At 42.6% G+C, this 21,999-nt stretch overlaps 1 protein-coding gene across 1 annotated transcript; it reads left to right on the forward strand.

Moving 5' to 3' along the window:
- Positions 1–335: 335 nt before the first annotated feature.
- Positions 336–21,460, forward strand: znf740b (zinc finger protein 740b). Its single transcript, XM_084187528.1, has 6 exons — positions 336–390; positions 2,811–3,050; positions 4,036–4,176; positions 4,339–4,468; positions 18,216–18,334; positions 19,681–21,460. Exons 2-6 carry the CDS (start codon positions 2,847–2,849, stop codon positions 19,864–19,866), a joined length of 780 nt encoding a protein of 259 aa, XP_084043654.1. The 5' UTR covers positions 336–390; positions 2,811–2,846; the 3' UTR covers positions 19,867–21,460.
- The last annotated feature ends 539 nt before the right edge of the window (positions 21,461–21,999 follow it).

Raw genomic sequence — 21,999 nt, forward strand, 5'->3', positions numbered from 1 at the left:
ACTATACAGTATGTAAAGCTAGCTAGCGAACATTACTTTAGCAGCTCATTTGAGTTAGACTGAACACTAAGTTCCTGTAGCTAGCTAGCTCATAGGTAATCTTTGCGAAGTTTTAACGCAGCCAGCCATGTGGATGATTGGAGGACTTCCACCAGACTGACTCTGGTCTTCCAACATGGCGCCTGGTGTGGTTGCTAGGTGATTTGTGACGCAACTGCAAGCCCCCTATGTTTCCCTTACCAACATGGCCGATATCATGCGTCATTGTTCTCAAATCATTTGGAAGCTCTCCCTGGGGAACACTTCCGGTGTAGTTTCCTGTGTTTGTAAACTGAGAAAATTTGGAACTCCGACAAGAAATATTAATCTACAAACTCAAAAAAACTAAAGGTAAACCATTTCTAAAATGTACTTCCAAACAAAGCCACCATAGAGTTGCAATGCATAAGTTATTTCCAAGAATTTTAAGGCAATGAGAGTTAGGACAATTTGTAGTCGGCGCTCAACCCGCACGCCCTGCCTGGCTGCTGTTGTGTTGTCTGGGGGGGGTACCCAACCAGTGAGTCATCTTGCGCTAGCTTCACTTAAGCGGACTCTTGCTTTACCCCATAAGTTACCTCATTGATCGCTAATTCACAAAATATTTCACTAAACAATATTTTCACTCATGATCTTAGCTAACGTTACCCCATAGCTATTGTTGGTATTTGGCCTCGGAAACTCAGTGAGGATGTCTAGCTAGCGTTAGCCAGCTAGCTTGCTAATTAGGTAGCTAGCTAGCTCCTTCTCTAACTTTGAGCTGGCTCAGTATTCAGACATGATTGTATTTAACTAGAGCAGTGCAGTCTAAGGGCACTGAATAATACTGCATTTGAAGTGAGCTCCAACAAGCTAGGTAGATAGCCCCTCACTTCCAGGCAGCTTTAGCGGGCACTTTGCATGGAAACCAGAGTACTTGTATGGAAACTAGAGTACTTGTATGGAGACTAGAGTACTTGTATGAAAACTAGAGTACTTGTATGGAGACTAGAGTACTTGTATGGAGACTAGAGTACTTGTATGGAGACTAGAGTACTTGTATGGAGACTAGAGTACTTGTATGGAGACCAGAGTACTTGTATGGAGACTAGAGTACTTGTATGGAGACTAGAGTACTTGTATGGAGACCAGAGTACTTGTATGGAGACTAGAGTACTTGTATGGAGACCAGAGTACTTGTATGGAGACTAGAGTACTTGTATGGAGACTAGAGTACTTGTATGGAGACTAGAGTACTTGTATGGAGACTAGAGTACTTGTATGGAGACTAGAGTACTTGTATGGAGACCAGAGTACTTGTATGGAGACTAGAGTACTTGTATGGAGACTAGAGTACTTGTATGGAGACCAGAGTACTTGTATGGAGACTAGAGTACTTGTATGGAGACCAGAGTACTTGTATGGAGACTAGAGTACTTGTATGGAGACTAGAGTACTTGTATGGAGACTAGAGTACTTGTATGGAGACTAGAGTACTTGTATGGAGACTAGAGTACTTGTATGGAGACTAGAGTACTTGTATGGAGACTAGAGTACTTGTATGGAGACTAGAGTACTTGTATGGAGACTAGAGTACTTGTATGGAGACTAGAGTACTTGTATGGAGACTAGAGTACTTGTATGGAGACTAGAGTACTTGTATGGAGACTAGAGTACTTGTATGGAGACTAGAGTACTTGTATGGAGACCAGAGTACTTGTATGGAGACTAGAGTACTTGTATGGAGACTAGAGTACTTGTATGGAGACTAGAGTACTTGTATGGAGACTAGAGTAAAGGGAGCACAAGATGATCGATCAGCTGTGTGGCTAAACTATGCCAACCTGTTTGTTTTTGTCCTTGACTCCTAACATGTGATATCATATCATTAGCTTATATTTGGGTCAATATTGAATGGTCTTTTGAGTAACTTGCACGAATCATAACCCCTTTTCCAGATCATATTCATGAACAGAAGGTGTTTGTCCTCCTTCTCCAGCTTTATTTCTGTCATCATTGCAACAATATTTGACAAGAATCTATTCAGTTTTCCATGGGAAGAAGAGGCATGCACCAAACCACTGGGGCTGCTGTCTCCAAGCCTGATATAAACGGTCTTTGTTGACCATGCCAAATTTATAAAAGCACCCCTGATAATTAAACCAAATTGCACTCTATGAGATATATTAGGCCTGAATTTGAATACCAGTAGTCATAGTAAAAATAAACAAAATACAATAATTTGGCCTCACAATAACCCTCTATTTCCAGGCTTTGGGTGGGTGTAGTCTTCTCACACCCCTCATCCTGAGTGAACCCCCTTGACGCGCCCCTGTACCCCCAAACACACACGCATAAACACACACGCATTCAATCCACGCACCGGCAATGACACACCATCCCAACAACTCAGTTCGAGACCACATGAAATGGTTCAGTTGAATTCTCCTTCCTTCTTTCCATCTTGGTTTAAATTTATTTAGCCTCTTGTTTTTCATCTTTGTGCCACAATGCCATTACATTCATGGCTTGGAGGCCTTCTCTCATCCTCACTTTTTCTCTGAGTTTTTCCCTTAGAGGCCTGACAGACCAGGCCAAAAACAGTCAGTGGACGACCATCTGCAGTCCCTGTGTGTCAGCCTTTATGCCTGGGACTGTGGCCCTGACTATGACCCTGATGCTGACTCTGAGCTGCTGTTTGTCCTGTGTTGTTCCTACAGTCTGGGTTGATGACAATCCTAGGCCACCATATTACTGTCCCAACTGAACTGCTGTTTGTGTTGTTCCTCCAGGCTTGGTTGCTGGGCTGTGAGGCGGTGCTGTCCAGCATGGCCCTGATGCAGGCCAACAACATGTCTGGGGGACAGAAGAAGATGATGTCACAGCACAGCCAGGGCCAGAGGGACAACAACAACCCTGAGAGCCACCAGCAGCAGTCTCACCAATCACACCATGGACACCACAACAACCACCAGTCCCACTCCCACCACAGCCACATGGTCCTGCCCTTGGGGGTCAGCTGCCCACCCCTGGTGAGAAACAGAGACACACTAACGTTATAAGGCAAGGGTCTCCCAACAGCTAGATCGCGAGCTACCACTAGCTTGCAGCCCGCCTATGAGCAACTCGCCGAACAATGCTGAAAGTAAATTTTTCATGTGTTCCACCGCAAACTGTCATAAACAAATCTCACAAATACTGTATCAGACATTGCAAGCTCCCAGCTAGTATCCAATCAAAGCCACATTGACATTATCCCACCCATTGTTAGCCACAATTGGCTTAAAAAGCCAAACATAACACAATATCTGCCAATTAATTTCCAGCGATATTGCCCGTCTGTGTATGCGCACGTTTGGCTATCACTTTGTATAGCCAGTTAGCGATGCCTATGATAACCGTCTTGTGGGTAGACAAAGGTTTTCTCAATTAAATGTTAACTGCAAAGTAGGCCTACCTGACAGAATAATATAATTATTATTTCTATCAATCGGTGGGCATTTGTTTAGAAAACTCTGCCCTCATGTGCAGTACAGAAACATTGCTACCAAAAGGCATTCCTCTCTCACTAGGTATGCACTTGGAAGGGGAATTACTCCAAAAAAATCTAAATGTTTTAGATTTTTTCCACACCTAAAGAATTGTCTTCCGATGTGATCTATGCAGTGCCATGGACTCAGAACATTCAATTTAGTTGATTCTCTATAAGTACTTGTTATTTTAGTGTACAAAAAAAATAAACTGAACCCAAAAAAAATATTATAGAGAAAATGGAATGCAGTGTAGAGGAGAAGAAAAGGATGTGCCTATTTGAAAGCTATTTGACTCTTTACATTTCGGGGTTTGGCAATTCATCTGAAATTATATTCATGTAATTATTGTAAATCTATAAAAAAAATTATAATAATATGAATACATATCTAAGCAGTAGCTCTATTTTGGTTAGTATATTAGAAATAAATGAATTATCAACCATTTCCCCCACCAATTTATTTGTCCCATCTCTCTCCTCAATAGTTTATCAGAAAGGATGGACACTCATTTCATGCACCCAGGCTGCTGGATGAGAAAGATATGCAGGCCAGCCAGAATATACAACCGACAAAAAAGAAGCACAGAAAATCAGCAACACCCAACAAGCTGAGAGAGAAAGTGGAGGTAAGTAGTGTTTGTGTGAGAGAGAGTGGGAAGATGGAATGTACAATGATGGATACAATTGCAGGACAGAAGTGTGTGTGCGTGTGTGCTGTAGCGTTACACTTTTATGGTGTGTATAATATGAGAAGTTCTAATAATCTGAAACCTCATTGTGTTTCTCAGCAGGTGGAGATGGATATTAACGGTGATGATGATCATAATTCACAAGTACAGAAGAACTTTATCTGTGAGCACTGCTATGGAGCGTTCCGAAGTAGCTACCACCTGAAGCGGCACATCCTCACTCATACAGGTTTGTATCGCTTTACGTTTCACCTTCATTGCACAGGAATACTCATAAAATGTGGTAACAGTTATAACACTAGTCAGAAAAAACATTAATTAGTAGAGAAACATGCACGACTCACAATTTAAAAGCAGATGTTTTATTTTTCTTAAGTTAAAAATCCATGGCACATAGTTTATGAACTGATACACAAAACAACGCTTGATTCAAAACCTAACATTTTCCTATTTAAATTATTATACAAAATTCTTGCCACGAACAGAATGTCATGTACAGTTGAAGTTGGAAGTTTACATACACCTTAGCCAAATACATTTATACTCAGTTTTTCACAATTCCTGACAGAATAATAGTAGAGATAATTATTTATTTAAACTTGTATTTCTTTCATCACATTCCCAGTGGGTCAGATGTTTACATACACTCAATTAGTATTTGGTAGCATTGCCTTTAAATTGTGTAACTTGGGTCAAACGTTTCGGGTAGCCTACCACAAGCTTCCCACAATAAGTTGGGTGAATTTTGGCCCATTCCTCCTGACAGAGCTGGTGAAACTGAGTCAGGTTTGTAGGCCTCCTTGCTCGCACACGCTTTTTCAGTTCTGCCCACAAATGTTCTATAGGATTGAGGTCAGGGCTTTGTGATGGCCACTCCAATACCTTGACATTGTTGTCCTTAAGCCATTTTGCCACAACTTTGGAAGTATGCTTGGGGTCATTGTCCATTTGGAAGACTCATTTGCGACCAAGCTTTAACTTCCTGACTGATGTCTTGAGATGTTGCTTCAATATATCCACATAATTTTCCTTCCTCATGATGCCATCTATTTTGTGAAGTGCACCAGTCCCTCCTACAGCAAAGCACCCCCACAGCATGATGCTGCCACCCCGTGCTTCACGGTTGGGATGGTGTTCTTCGGCTTGCAAGCGGCCCCCTTTTTCCTCCAAACATAACGATGGTCATTATGGCCAAACAGTTCTATTTTTGTTTCAGACCAGAGGACATTTCTACAAAAAGTACGAGCTTTGTCCTCATGTGCAGTTGCAAACCGTAGTCTGGCTTTTCTATGGCGGTTTTGGAGCAGTGGCTTCTTCCTTGCTGAGCGGCCTTTCAGGTTATGTCGATATAGGACTCGTTTTACTCTGGATATCGATACTTTTGTACCTGTTTCCTCCAGCATCTTCACAAGGTCCTTTGCTGTTGTTCTGGGATTGATTTGCACTTTTCGCACCAAAGTACGTTCATCTCTAGGAGACAGAACGCGTCTCCTTCCTGAGCGGTATGACGGCTGCGTGGTCCCATGGTGTTTAAACTTGCGTACTATTGTTTGTACAGATGAACGTGGTACCTTCAGGCATTTGGAAATTGCTCCCAAGGATGAACCAGACTTGTGGAGGTCTACCATTTTTTTTCTGAGGTCTTGGCTGATTTCTTTTGATTTTCCCACGATGTCAAGCAGAGGCACTGCGTTTGAAGGTAGGCCTTGAAATTCATCCACAGGTACACCTCCAATTGACTCAAATGATGTCAATTACCCTTTCAGAAGCTTCTAAAGCCATGACATCATTTTCTGGAATTTTCCAAGCTGATTAAAGGCACAGTCAACTTAGTGTATGTAAACTTCTGACCCACTGGAATTGTGATACAGTGAATTATAAGTTACATAATCTGTCTGTAAACAATTGTTGGAAAAATGACTTGTGTCATGCATAAAGTAGATGTCCTAACCGACTTGCCAAAACTATAGTTTGTTAACAAGACATTTGTGGAGTGGTTGAAAAACCAGTTTTATTGACTCCAACCTAAGTGTATGTAAACTTCCGATTTCAACTGTATGTGGGGCATGCAACCATCTCAGCTCTGCAGATTTTGCTGCGAAGGGACAAAATCATTAGATAACTTTTTCTGGTATTGCCCCGATGTAGCTTGTTTCTGGTCACAGGTTCAGAAGTGGCTGAAAAATCACAACATTTACCTGAAACTAACCCTACAAATAGCACTGTTGGGAGATTTGGAAAGCCATAGTCAATCAATCAACAATATAATAACACTCTTAAGCCTCATTTCCATTGGCACTTTGAAGTCAACCCAGGTTGGGCTGGCCTTGGGCTAGCTAAGGGATGTCAAACTCATTTTAGCTCAGGGGCCACATGGAGGAAAATCTATTCCCAAGTGGGCCGGACCGGTAAAATCATGGTATATATAACTTAAAAACAACAACTTCAGATTGTTTTCTTTGTTTTAATACGATCAACATAAAACATAAAGCTGGAGCCTGAGGACAGTGTCCAAAATAGTACAAGCACAACCTCACTATTAATCATAAAACACCTCAAGGTTATTTGAAAATTCTAAAGAAAAAGAACACACAAACACACAATGCCTCAGTGATTCACAGAACTGTTTCACAGATCACAGAACTATATCAGGGTGTCATTTCTCAGGCAGAAATGTAGATAAAAATAATGAAATCCTGTTCCCCAAACAAGTGCAAGAACCACAGAGTCAAGAATAGGTTAAATATACAAATAAAATAAAATAAATTAAAAACAATAGCACATCAACATAAAAACATATAAACATAAAGCTGGAGCCTGAGGACAGTGTGTCCAAAAGCACAACATCACTATTAATCATAAAACACATCAACTTATTAGAAAATTCTGAGGACAAACAACACACAAACACACAATGCCTCAGTGATTCACAGAAGTATATCACAGATCACAGAACTATATCAGGGTGTCTCATGCAGCACTTTAAGTGGGGTTGCATAGTTTATTTGACTCCTGATACCTGGCATCTTTTAGCTTTCACCAGCGCATCAATATCAGGCGTCACATCCTGAGTGGCAGCCAACTTCAGGATGTGATTCAAGTGCTTGTGCGTGAGCCTTGAGCGCAGCTTTGTTTTATTTATGCTCATTACAGAGAACTTGCTCACAAAGATATGTGGTTCCAAACATGCACAACAGTTTTGCAGCGAGGGCTGTCAAGTTGGGGTAACCTGGCAAGAGATTCTGATAAAATGTGTCCAAGCCAGCTGCGGCAAATTTGCCCTTCAAATCCGAGTCACACTGCAAGTCTATTATTTCAAGTTGGATGCTGACGGGCAGATCAGAGGGATTCACGGTGAATGGCGAGCAAAAAACGTTGAAGTCTTTCTCCAGTTCACCAAAAATCTGAAAGCGTTGCTCAAACTCCCGTAACAGTCCCGTTATTTTATCTTTGAACCGCTTCATGTCTGCCACATGTTTGGTCGCGCACACATTTTTCAGACAGGGGAAGTGAGCTGCATCACCACCGGCGAGTTGCGTCTCCCACAATGACAGCTTCAACTTGAAAGAACGTATGCTGTCATAATACTGCGTGACAACTTTGTTGCGCCCTTGCAGCTGTTTGTTCAAGTTATTCAGGTGCTCTGTAACATCCACCATAAATGGAAGGTCCTGCATCCATTCTGTGGAATGAAATTCTAACACTGGTTTGCCCTTTTCTTCCATGAACTGTTCAATTTCTTCTCGTAAATCAAAGAAACGCCTCAGCACCTCGGCTTAACCATCTTACCTCAGTGTGGTATGGCAGGCCATAGATGTGGTCTTTCTCTCTGAGAAGGCTGTCAAACTGACGGTGATTCAGGCTTCTGGATCGGATGAAATTAACAGTTTGGATGACCACCTTCATGACGTTATCCATCTTTAATGACTTGCAACACAAAGCCTCCTGGTGCAAAATAGAGTGAAAAGACCAAAAATCACGTCCTCCATTTGCAGATTGCACTTTCTCTCTGAACTTTGTCACAACGCCTGCTTTTTTCCCGATCATTGAGGGCGCACCATCTGTAGCCAGGCTGACAGCGCAGGACCAGTCCACTCCGACCCTGTCCAGCGCGCCGACGAGTGCGGTGAAAATATCAGCTGCTGTCGTTGTAGCTGTCATCGGCACCAACTCCACAAACTCCTCGGTGACGGTCAATGTGTCATCAACTCCGTGGATGAAAATGGCCAGTTGTGCAACATCTGTAATGTCCGTGCTTTCATCAATTGCAACCGAAAACGCAATAAATGACTTTACCTTTTGCTTCAACTGGCTATCCAAATCCACTGAAAGATCGGAAATCCTGTCTGCAACTGCGTTTCTTGTCAGGCTGATATTTGCAAAAGCCTGGCGCTTTTCAGGGCACACAATCTCCGCTGCCTTCATCATGCATGTTTTTACAAATTCACCCTCACTAAATGGTTTTGAAGCCACTGTGATTTCATTAGCAATGAGGTAGCTGCCTTTCACTGCAGTGTCACTGATGTCTTGGCTGTGAGTAAACACAGACTGCTGTTTCTTCAGACCCGCCAACAGTTCATTCACCTTCTCTCTTCTCCGCTGTCCTTGAAAGTTGTCATATTTGTCGGCATGAAGACTCACATAGTGGCGACGAAGGTTATATTCTTTCAGCACTGCCAACATGCTGTGAACACACCAAACATACAGCTTTCACATTCAATGCCCTGAATAAATAGGAGGATGACCATTTTTCATGGAACACTTTGCACTCTGCGTCCACTTTTCTATTTTTTGACAGAGACATATTGGGGCAATGAGGGTGCCAAAGCACATAATGTTAAAAGTAGAAGCCGTAATAAATATCGCGGGCAAAACAAAGTAGCTCATCCGGACTGGCTGCACTTGCTTGACCTACTTGCTCTGCCCCGGTATAAACAGTTTGCTTGCTTAACACAATTGCTATTGTGCCATCCAGTGGACGCAATTGGAACATCAGTTTATTTTATTGAAAAATTGCAGCTCATTTTTATACTTTATAAAATCATCTCGCGGGCCGGATTAAACCCGTTTGCGGGCCTGATCCGGCCCGTGGGCCGGACGTTTGACACCCCTGGGCTAGCTCATATTGCGTTTCCACTGCCTCCAGAAATGAGAAATAATGCCATGTTGCTAGGTAGCCAATATGTGATTGCAAATGGCTTCACTAATGTTGCTAGCTAGTTAGCAAGATGTTGAAGAATTTAATTCACCCTCACCATGCTGTAACTAACGTTACCCCATACTCCTGCCAGTGCCAGCCAGACTCAGAGCCATTTATTTAGCTTGTTGACGTTAGCTAGCTAAAAGGTTAGCGTCGTCGCTAGCATAACAGGCTAGCTAGCTTAATTCCTTGCTTGCCATGGCATTGGCTGTTAGCTAGCTAGCTAGCTAACCAAGCAAACCAGACAACAGGTTTGATATGATGTAGCTAGCTAGCTTTCAATACGACCTGGCCAGCCAAAATTCCTGCTAGCAAGCTTGTTTCAACTCTGATTTGCTAACTAACGTTTGGTGGCTAGCATTTGAGGGCTGACTGTTCTCATAAAAGTTGATTGTGTAGTGCAAAAATGAATGAAGCATCGAGCTATGGTGGTAATTCATGTAATTGTGGTCCTCTGTAGTTCAGCTGGTAGAGCACTGCGCTTGTAACGCCAAGGTAGTGTGTTCGATCCCCGGGACCACCCATACACAAATCAAAATTATGCACGCATGACTGTAAGTCGCTTTTGATAAAAGCTTTGCTAAATGGCATATTATTATTATTATTATTATTATTATTATTATTATTATTAATGTCTGACTACTGCAGTACTGCTTGTCCATGTGCTAGCTAACAGCAACAAGCCCAGACGAGCTAGCTAAACGTTGTGTCAGCGTCCAGCTGTGATCAGCTTGGTGGTTGCATAGTAACGGCGTCACCAGCCCGAATTCTAATCGAGCTGGCACAAGTTGTGAAACTGGGTTGCGCTGGCCCGGGTTTCCTTCGACCCCGCTTGAATTTGAGAATTCCATTTGAGCCAGCTCGAATTTGGTCATAATTTTAAGTGCCAGTGAAAACAGTACACATATTCATCTTTAATTTTACAATCTGTGGATACTATGCGATTAGAAAGGTTCAGAATGTATGTGCAACAGCCAGTTGAAAAAGATATGGCAAATGGATATTATAAGAGGGTCGTTTACGGAGATAGGTGGGATGGGCTGAGGGTTGGTTTTTAAAAGCCCATGATCTATAATAGTTATGACCGAAAAAACAATATAATCTCAGCGGCCAGTTTATTAGGTACACCCATCTAGTATCGGGTCGGACCCCCCTTTGCCTCCAGAAAAGCCGGAATTCTTCGGGGCATGGAAATGTTGCTCAATTGGTATCAAGGGACCTAACATGTGCCAGGAAAACATTCCCCACACCATTACACCACCACCAGCCTGTACCGTTGACGCCAGGCAGGATTGTGCCATGGTCTCATGCTGCCATCAGCATGAAGCAACAGAAACCGGGATTCGTCGGACGAGACAATGTTTTTCCACTCCTCAATTGTCCAGTGTTGGTGATCGCGTGCCCACTAGAGACGCTTTTTGTTTATAGCTGATAGGAGTGGAACCTGGTGTGGACGTCTGCTGCAGTAGCCCATCCGTGACAAGGACCGACGAGTTCCGAGATACTGTTCTGCACACCACTGTTGTACTGCGCCGTTATTTGCCTGTTTGTGGCCCGCCTGTTAGCTTGCATGATTCTTGCCATTCCCCTTCGACCTCTCATCAACAAGCTATTTTCGCCCACAGGACTGCTGCTGACGATGTTGTTTGTCGCACCACTGCCTCCTTTATATAGAAAGCCACGGCCACGTGACTAGGGCTGTTGCGGTGACCGTATTACCGCCACACCGGCGGTCACAAGTCATGAAGGCAGTCAAATTCCACATGACCCTTTAGTCACGGTAATTAGGCTTCTCCAAGCTCTGATGCTGCTGCTGGTCATAGCCAGTAGCCTAACAAACATGCTAACTGCCTGGTACTTAGCACTCTGCACATCAATGCAAATGTATTTCGAAATCTAATCAAACATTTCATGAGTTCCCATGAGCTCATGTTTCACAAAATGTCTATAGGCTATGCAATTGCGGGAGAAATCAGAGTGATAGACGCTAATAAAAAGAGGAGGATCCTATCAGCTTCTACAGGCTAGGCCTACTATATTTATTTCTCAACTTTCCTAATATTAAGCACATTGCTTATATTTACAACAGGAGTATAGCCTTCCTGGTTGGCATGAAAATAAACCACGGGGAAAAGCGTCTTCCATTTGGTATTTTATTAGAATCCCTATTAGCTGTTGCAAAAGCAGCAGCTACTCTTCCTGGGGTCCACACAAAACATGAAATAATACAGAACATTAATAGACAAGAACAGCTCAAGGACAGAACTACATAAAAAAATGTTAAAAGCACACGTAGCCTACATATCAATACATACACACAAACTATCTAGGCCAAATAGGGGAGAGGCGTTGTGCCGTGAGGTGTTGCTTTATCTGTTTTTTGAAACAAGGTTTGCTGTTTATTTGAGCAATATGAGATGGAACTGAGTTCCATGCAATAATGGCTCTATATGATACTGTACACTTTCTTGAATTTGTTCTGGATTTGTGGACTGTGAAAAGACCCCTGGTGGCATGTCTGGTGGGGTAAGTGTGTGTGTCAGAGCTGTGTGTATGTTGACTATGAAAACAATTTGGGATTTTCAACACATTATTGTTTCTTATAAAAAGAAGAAGTGATGCAGTCAGTCTCTCCTCAACTCTTAACCAAGAGAGACTGGCATGCAGAGTATTTATATCAGCCCTCTGATTACAATGAAGAGCAAGACATGTCGCTCTGTTTTGGGACAGCTGCAGCTTAACTAGGTATTTCCTTGCAGCACTGGACCACACGACTGGACAATAATCAAGATTAGACTAAACTAGAGCCTGCAGAACTTGCTTTTTGGAGTGTGGTGTCAAAAAAACAGAGCATCTCTTTACAACCATTGAATCTAAATGTTTTGACCATGATAGTTTACAATCTAAGGTAACGCCAAGTAATTTAGTCTCCTCAACTTGTTCAACAGCCACACCATTCATTACCAGATTCAGCTGAGGTCTAGAACTTAGGGAATGATTTGTACCAAATACAATGCTCTTAGTTTTAGGGATGTTCAGGACCAGTTTATTAGTGGCCACCCATTCCAAAACAGACTGCAACTCTTTGTTAAGGGTTTCAGTGACTTCATTAGCTGTGGTTGCTGACACGTATATGGTTGAATCATCAGCATACATGGACACACATGCTTTGTTTAATGCCAATGGCAGGTCATTGGTAAAAATAGAAAAGAGTAGAGTGCCTAGAGAGCTGCCCTGTGGTACACCACACTTTACATGTTTGACATTAGAGAAGCTTCCATTAAAGAAAACCCTTTGAGTTCAATTAGATAGATAGCTCTGAATCCACGATATGGCAGAGGTTGAAAAGCCATAACACATACGTTTTCTCAACAACAGGTTATGGTCAATAATGTCAAAGGCTGCACTGAAATCTAACAGTACTGCTCCCACAATCTTCTTATTATCAATTTCTTTCAACCAATCATCAGTCATTTGTATCAGTGCAGTACATGGTGAGTGCCCTTCCCTATAAGCATGCTGAAAGTCTGTTGTTAATTTGTTTACTGAGAAATAGCATTGTATTTGGTAAAACACAATTTCTTCCAACAGTTTGCTAAGAGCTGGCAGCAAGCTTATAGGTCTGCTGTTAGAACCAGTAAAGGCCACTTTACCATTCTTGGGTAGAGGAAATTACTTTGGCTTCCCTCCAGGCCTGAGGACAAAGACTTTCCTCTAGGCTCAGATTAAAGATATTACATATAGGAGTGGCTATAGAGTCAGCTACCATCCTCAGTAGCTTTCCATCTAAGTTGTCAATGCCAGGAGGTTTGTCATTATTGATCGATAACAATAATTTTTCCACCTCTCCCACACTAACTTCAAAATTACAAAATTCAAACTTGCAATGCTTTTCTTTTAATTATTTGTTTTTTTATGCATGAATACAATGGCTCACTGTTCATTGTTGGCATTTCCTGCCTAAGTCTTCCCACTTTGCCAATGAAGTAATCATTAAAATAATTGGCAACGTCAAATGGTTTTGTGATAAATAAGCCATCTGATTCGATGAAAGATGGAGTTGAATTTGTCTTTCTGCCCATAATTTCATTTAAAGTACTCCCAAGTGTTTTTCCATCATTCTTTATATCTTCATTCATTGATCTTCGATTCATAATACAGTTTCTTCTTCTTTTTGTTGAGTTTAGTCACATAATTTCTCAATTTGCAGTAAGTCAACCAGTCAGATGTGCAGCCAGACTTATTAGCCACTCCTTTTGCCCCATCTCTTTCAACCATACAGTTTATCAATTCCTCATCAATCCATGGAGCCTTAACCGTTCTAACAGGCAGTTTCCTAACAGGTGCATGTTTATCAATAATTGGAAGAAGACATTTCATAAATTCATCAAGTGCAGCGTCTGAATGCTCCTTATTAATCACATCAGACCAACACATATTTGTTTTACATCATCCACATATGAGTCACAGCAAAATCATTTGTATGATCTCTTATACACTATTTTAGGCCCAGCTGTTGGAACTTTTGCTTTCCTGGATATAGCCACTATATTGTGATCACTGCATCCAATGGGCAAGGATACAGATTTAGAACAAAGTTCTACAGTATTAGTAAAAATGTGATCGATACATGTGGATGATCTTGTTCCTGTAGTGTTTGTAAACACCCTGGTAGGTTGATTAATAACCTGAACCAGATTACAGGCACTGGTTACAGTGAGAAGCTTCCTCTTGAGCGGACAGCTTGTTGAAAACCAGTCAATATTCAGGTCCCCAAGAAAGTAGACCTCTCTGTTTACATCACATATACACTATCAAGCATTTCACACACATTATTTAGATACTGACTGTTCACACTTGATGGCCTATAGCAACACCCCAACAGAAAAGGCTTTAGATGTGGCCAGGGAACCTGCAACCACAACACTTCAATAACACTTGACATAAGATCTTCTTTAAACATTACAGGGATATGGCTCTGAATATATATATACAGCAATACCTCCCCTATGAGCATTTCTGTCTCTTCTATATATGTTATATTATTGTATTGCTACTTTTTGGTAAAAACTCAACTCGTCGTGTTTGGAGGACAAAGAATGCTGAGTTGCATCCAAAGAACACCATACCTACTGTGAAGCATGGGGGTGGAAACATCATGCTTTGGGGCTGTTTTTCTGCAAAGGGACCAGGACGACTGATCCGTGTAAAGGAAAGAATTAATGGGGCCATGTATCGTGAGATTTTGAGTGAAAACCTCCTTCCATCAGCAAGGGCATTGAAGATGAATCGTGGCTGGGTCTTTCAGCATGACAATGATCCCAAACACACCGCCCGGGCAACGAAGGAGTGGCTTCGTAAGAAGCATTTAAAGGTCCTGGAGTGGCCTAGCCAGTCTCCAGATCTCAACCCCATAGAAAATCTTTGGAGGGAGTTGAAAGTCCGTGTTGCCCAGCGACAGCCCCAAAACATCACTGCTCTAGAGGAGATCTGCATGGAGGAATGGGCCAAAATACCAGCAACAGTGTGTGAAAACCTTGTGAAGACTTACAGAAAATGTTTAACTTGTGTCATTGCCAACAAAGGGTATATAACAAAGTATTGAGAAACTTTTGTTATTGACCAAATACTTATTTTCCACCATAATTTGCAAATAAATTCATTAAAAATCCTACAATGTGATTTTCTGGATTTTTTTTCTGATTTTGTCTGTCATAGTTGACGTGTACCTATGATGAAAATTACAAGCCTCTCTCATCTTTTTAAGTGGGAGAACTTGCACAATTGGTGGCTGACTAAATACTTTTTTTCCCCCACTGTAGACATAATACTGAAAAGCATTAATCAATTGGTGTGTGTGTGCGCTGCGGGGTTGAAGCTATGAACCCATATGCTTGGCTCTCTCATCCCTCCCAGGCTTCTGGGAGGTAGGATGGACAATGAGCCTGTCATAGCGGATGTAAGCAATGTCCCCACGCGCTCTGGCAGCTTTCATGGCTGGGATAAGTTATTTCCTCTTCTGGCGCACAGGTTCAGGATAGTCCTCGTTGAGAAAGATATACGTTCCTCTCAAGTTCTTGGCTCTTTCCAGAACAGCTACCTTGTCCTTGAACCTCAGGAACTTGACCACTATCGGCCTGGGCCTGTCACCTGGGCAGGTGGTGGGTTTTCCAGTCCTGTGGGCGCGCTCCACCTCAATCTTCCTATTGTCCATCTTCAATTTCCAGACAGGGCAGGTCACAGGGAAGATTGAAAACAACAAACATTAGGGATCTAGACAGCCACAAACCCGGGGCAATCCACGGTCCCAGCCACAATGGCTAACCGCGTTGCGGGCTGCGTTCAAGCCCTCAAGAAAACCCTGCTAGCTAGCAGCTAGGCTAGCTGCAATGCCAAATAGCTCCTCAGACCCGTCCTTGGTCGGCAGGATCACTGGACAGAGACTAGCAATCCCAGCAACTGATGCCAACTGTCGTGGGATCCAAACTAAAAAGTTAGCTAGCTACTAAGAACTTCCCAATACACTTTCAAAACAACAAATCTGAGCTCTTCCTTGTTCCGCGTTCAACAGGAAGTGATGTAAACGTTCCATTCTCTATTTAACCTCTACGGGATCGGTGTCCCGTATACGGGACGGTTGAGCTAACGTGCGCTAATGTGATTAGAATGACTGTTGTAAGTAACAGCAAACTTTCCAGGACATAGACATGTCTTATATGGGCAGAAAGCTTAAATTCTTGTTAATCTAACTGCACTGTCCAATTTACAGTAGCTATTAGAGTAAAAAAATACCATGCTATTGTTTGAGGAGAGTGCACAACAACAAATAACTTATCACGGCAACTGGTTTGATACATATACAGTGGGGGGAAAAAAGTATTTAGTCAGCCACCAATTGTGCAAGTTCTCCCACTTAAAAAGATGAGAGAGGCCTGTAATTTTCATCATAGGTACACGTCAACTATGACAGACAAAATGAGGGAAAAAAATCCAGAAAATCACATTGTAGGATTTTTAATGAATTTATTTGCAAATTATGGTGGAAAATAAGTATTTGGTCACCTACAAACAAGCAAGATTTCTGGCTCTCACAGACCTGTAACTTCTTCTTTAAGAGGCTCCTCTGTCCTCCACTCATTACCTGTATTAATGGCACCTGTTTGAACTTGTTATCGGGGGGGGGGGGGGGGGGGTCAAAAGAGTAACAGTCAGTATCTGGTGTGGCCACCAGCTGCATTAAGTACTGCAGTGCATCTCCTCATGGACTGCACCAGATTTGCCAGTTCTTGCTGTGAGATGTTACCCCACTCTTCCACCAAGGCACCTGCAAGTTCCCAGACATTTTCTGGGGGGAATGGCCCTAGCCCTCACCCTCCGATCCAACAGGTCCCAGACGTGCTCAATGGGATTGAGATCTGGGCTCTTCGCTGGCCATGGCAGAACACTTTCATTCCTGTCTTGCAGGAAATTACGCACAGAACGAGCAGTATGGCTGGTGGCATTGTCATGCTGGAGGGTCATGTCAGGATGAGCCTACAGGAAGGGTACCACATGAGGGAGGAGGATGTCTTCCCTGTAACGCACAGCATTGAGATTGCCTGCAATGACAACAAGCTCAGTCCGATGATGCTGTGACACACTGCCCCAGACCATGACGGACCCTCCACCTCCAAATGGATCCCGCTCCAGAGTACAGGCCTTGGTGTAACGCTCATTCCTTCGAAGATAAATGCGAATCTGACCATCACCCCTGGTGAGACAAAACCGTGACTCGTCAGTGAAGAGCACTTTTTGCCAGTCCTGTCTGGTACAGCGACGGTGGGTTTGTGCCCATAGGCGACGTTGTCGCCGGTGATGTCTGGTGAGGACCTGCCTTACAACTGGCCTACAAGACCTCAGTCCCCAGCCTCTCTCAGCCTATTGCGGACAGTCTGAGCACTGATGGAGGGATTGTGCGTTCCTGGTGTAACTCGGGCAGTTGTTGTTGCCATCCTGTACCTGTCCCGCAGGTGTGATGTTCGGATGTACCGAACCTGTTCAGGTGTTGTTACACGTGGTCTGCCACTGCGAGGACGATCAGCTGTCCGTCCTGTCTCCCTGTAGCGCTGTCTTAGGCATCTCACAGTACAGACATTGCAATTTATTGCCCTGGCCACATCTGCAGTCCTCATGCCTCCTTGCAGCATGCCTAAGGCACGTTCACGCAGATGAGCAGGGACCCTGGGCATCATTCTTTTGGTGTTTTTCAGAGTCAGTAGAAAGGCCTCTTTAGTGTCCTAAGTTTTCATAACTGTGACCTTAATTGCCTACCTTCTGTAAGCTGTTAGTGTCTTAACGACCGTTCCACAGGTGCATGTTCATTAATTGTTTATGGTTCATTGAACAAGCATGGGAAACTGTGTTTAAAACCTTTACAATGAAAATCTGTGAAGTTATTTGGATTTTTACTAATTATCTTTGAAAGACAGGGTCCTGAAAAAGGGACTTTTCTTTTTTTGCTGAGTTGATATACCGGATGTATTTAAGTTCTATCTAACCAGATGTAATAATGTATCTCAAATAACTATAAATATTTTGCTATGTAACTACTGTGTAAAAAAAATGCCATGTGTGTAGAATGTAACAAAAATGAAAAAGCTGTAAAAAATGAAAGAAAATTAGTTTTTTTCCTCCGAAGAGGTGGGCTGGTGGATGCCCCCCAACAATAAAGGTAAAAATCCATCAAATTAAATCTATAGCACTAAGTTTTGAACAGTGTTTTTGTGTTGTTGTTTAGGGGAGAAGCCGTTTGCATGTGACGTGTGTGACATGCGGTTTATTCAGCGATACCACCTGGACAGACACAAGAGAGTTCACAGTGGAGAGAAGCCCTACCAGTGTGATCGCTGCAATCAGGTAAGAGAGATCTACACTGAACAAAAAATATAAACAAGCAACAATTTCAAAGATTTTACTAAGTTACAGTTCATATAAGAAAATCAGTTAATTTAAATTAATTCATTAGGCCCTAATCTATGGATTTCACATGATTGAGAATACAGATATGCATCTGTTGGTCACCGATACCTTTTAAAAAAAAGAGAGAGTGGCGTGGATCAGAAAAACTGTCAGTATCTGGTGTGACCACCATTTGCCTCATGCAGCACGACACATCTCCTTCGCATAGAGTTGATCAGGTGGATGAATGGCAGGACTATGGGCCTCAGGATCTCGTCATGGTATCTCTGTGCATTCAAATTTACATCGATAAAATGCAATTGTGTTCATTGTCTGTAGTTTATGCCTGCCCATACCATAATCCCACCGCCACCATGGGGTACTCTGTTCACAACATTGACATCAACGTTGACATCAAATCTGAAATGTACAAAATTTAATCAGCAAACCGCTCGCCCACACGACGCCATACACGCTGTCTGCCATCTGCCGGTACAATTGAAACCGGGATTAATCTGTGAAGAGCACACTTCTCCAACGTGCTAGTGGCCATGGAAGGTGAGCATTTGCCTACTGAAGTCAGTGACGCCGCCAAAACTGCAGTCAGGTCTGCGGTTGTGAGGCCGGTTGGACGTACTGCCAAAAACTACTTTGGAGGCAGGTTATGGTAGAGAAATCAACATTCAATTCTCTGGCAACAGCTCTGGTGGACATTCCTGCATTCAGCATGCCAATTGCACGCTCCCTCAAAACATGAGACATCTGTGGCATTGTGTTGTGTGACAAAACTGCACATTTTAGAGTGGCCTTTTATTGTCCCCAGCACAAGGTGCACCTGTGTAATGATGATGCTGTTAAATCAGCTTCTTGATATGCCACACCTGTCAGGTGGACGGATTATCTTGGCAAAGGAGAAATGCTCACTAACAGGGATGTAAACAAATTTGTGCACAACATTTTAGAGAAATAAGCTTTTTGTGCATATGGAACACATCTTATGGGAACTTTAATTTCAGCTCATGAAACAACATGTTGCGTTTATATTTCTGTTCAGTATACATTGTGTACACTGTACACACACACCTGGGGCACTGTCAGCAAGGCATAACGTTGTGGAACGTTCAGATATAAATATGTTATGTAGAATAAGGAATCATGTCAGCTCTATTCATGACATTTCTATCTGCAACATTCGACAACGTTTGCCTACTGAACATGGTCCAGGGTTTGGGCTCAATACGTACATTACACTGCCTCCCATCATTTGTGGTTACATGTATGCTTTCCCTCTGCCCCCGTTCCAGAGTTTCTCGCGGACGGACCGTCTGCTACGTCATCGCCGTCTGTGTGGGGCGGGGGGGAGCATCCCCAAGGAGGAGAACCAGTCATTCTCCTGCGAGGGCAGAGGAGGAGCCTATTCCCAGGATACACCTGGGCACACGGCCACCTGGAGCCCCCTACAGCAGCAGAACAGCCGTCTGGCTGTCTGACCTCTAACCTCTGACACCCCCCCGCCCTCACAGACAGCAGTCCTCAGCTCAGTGGCGCCACATACTGGAGCAGACCAGTACTGCATCCTCCCTCCGCCTCAGCCCAGATAAACCTGGCTAAGACAAACAAGACAAAGACACCAAACCTTATGTTGTTCTCACCAGCTAGCTCATATCCTGTTGATGGGATAGTGGATTATTTTCTACTTTTGTAATACTTTTTAAAATAATTGTTGTATTGTTACGTACATGGTACTTAACAGAAGGGGAAGACCTAGGGTGGGGTCGGAGCAGTTTGGGCAAGCTGTCATATTACTATGGCAATAGTGAATTCACAAACTGACATGTTGTAGCCTCAAGACAAGTATGTTTTGACTGGGAATGATCCATGGCGACTTGAGCTCTTTCCAGACAGTAAGTGGAAATTCGGAGTGGAGTTCGGCAAAATAGATTCCTATTATCTCCGCCTCCGTTAGGCAGCTTTCACGTGCACCGCTGACCGCTCCGCCTGGATAGAATTTGGCCCCCCACCTAGCTCCATTGAAAATTAATGGGAAATTCCGCCGGCGCTTCCTGCCTGGAAAGCCCTTAAATGTGAGGTTGGTCTGGTCAAACCAATATGAACAACTGGCTTTGCTTTTTTACCATTGATTGTTTGTGGAAGCTTACCATTGGGCAATACTGATCAGTAACCTAGGACACTCTTCCTGATCAACAAGCAGCCTCAGTGGTCAGTGGCCAAGCACGTCATACTCTGGACATGATTAAGTATTTTAAGGACAATGTTGAACACACTGGTGGCCTTGAACCACTCAGATTCATTCAAGTTGGTTCTGTTACTACTACTACTAGCTTAATAGTTCCTGGTCTGACTTGTTAGTGAATGGCCGTTGCCTAATAGACCTGTGTAACTAGCTGATCCTACCTTGATGTTGAGATCATTGGGTTGTTGGCACATTTCTTGTTCTCCATTGTTAGTGTCCTACACATCCTTCCAGTCCTTGTTATGTTTGACTCAATACCGTTTAAAGATATTTGATACACTGGTCAGATGTTGTTTAACTCTAGAACCTCTCATAGCTACCGTTTAGGGATAGTGACCATGGAAATAGAATTACTCATGTCCATTCTAGTATTATATTTCTATCTAAGTGATCTCGTAGTATTTTTAGTGAATAATCAGGTGTTTTTTCCCAAAGGACATCTGTGTATGTAAGCCTGTTCTATATTAATTCAGACTCTATGAAGAGTGTCTACAGTTTTTTGTCCTTCATTGTTATCAAATGTCCTGAGTATGTCGATCCATCTTGTCATATTTAATATTTCTAGTGTTATTTTGAAGAAGGCGTAATCTCATATGAAGCAGAACAGTTGACCTCTCAACTTTGACCTGCTCTGACACAGTTTGTGAACAAATGCTTCCTCTATAATATCATACCATGTTTGTTATGTTTCTACAGTGAACTCCAAAAGTGCTGTGACAGTGACAATTATTTTTGTTTTTTTGGCTCTGTACTCTAGCACGTTGTATTTGAAATGATACATGAGGTTAAAGTGCAGACTGTCAGCTTTAGTTTGAGGGTATTTTCATCCTTATCGGGTGAACCGTTTAAAAATTATAGCACTTTTTGTACATAGTTTCTCCGTTTTAGGGGCACAAAAGTATTGTGACATTCACTTATACAGTAGGTGTATTAAAGTAGTCAAAAGTTAAGTATTTGGCCCAATATTCATAGCACGCAATGACTACATCAAGCTTGTGACTACGCATTTCTTGGATGCATTTGGTGTTTGTTTTGGTTGTGTTTCAGATTATTTTGTGCCTAATAGAAATTAATGGTACATAATGTATTGTGTCATTTTGAAGTCACTTTTTTTGTAAATAAGAATAGAATGTTTCGAAACACTTCTACGTATATTAATGTGGATGCTACCATGATTACGGATAATCCTGAATTAATTGTGAATAATGATGAGTGAGAAAGTTAGAGGCACCCCCCCCCCCCCCCCAAAGAAATGCTAACCACCCCTGTTATTGTAATGGTGTGAGGTTAGCATTTGTGCGTCTTAACTTTCTCACTCATCATTATTCACGATTCATTCAGGATTATCTGTAATCATGGTAGCATCTAG

This window comes from Coregonus lavaretus (genome assembly GCF_964263955.1).
Source record: "Coregonus lavaretus genome assembly, chromosome: 22".
Taxonomy (NCBI): Eukaryota; Metazoa; Chordata; class Actinopteri; order Salmoniformes; family Salmonidae; genus Coregonus; species Coregonus lavaretus.

Excerpts from the sequence above, each read along its gene's own strand:
- znf740b (XM_084187528.1), top strand. The coding sequence starts at position 2,847 with ATGGCCCTGATGCAGGCCAACAACATGTCTGGGGGACAGAAGAAGATG. Across the intron at positions 3,051-4,035 it reads GGGTCAGCTGCCCACCCCTG|TTTATCAGAAAGGATGGACA; the intron begins GTGAGAAACAGA and ends TCTCCTCAATAG. Across the intron at positions 4,469-18,215 it reads GCACATCCTCACTCATACAG|GGGAGAAGCCGTTTGCATGT; the intron begins GTTTGTATCGCT and ends GTTGTTGTTTAG.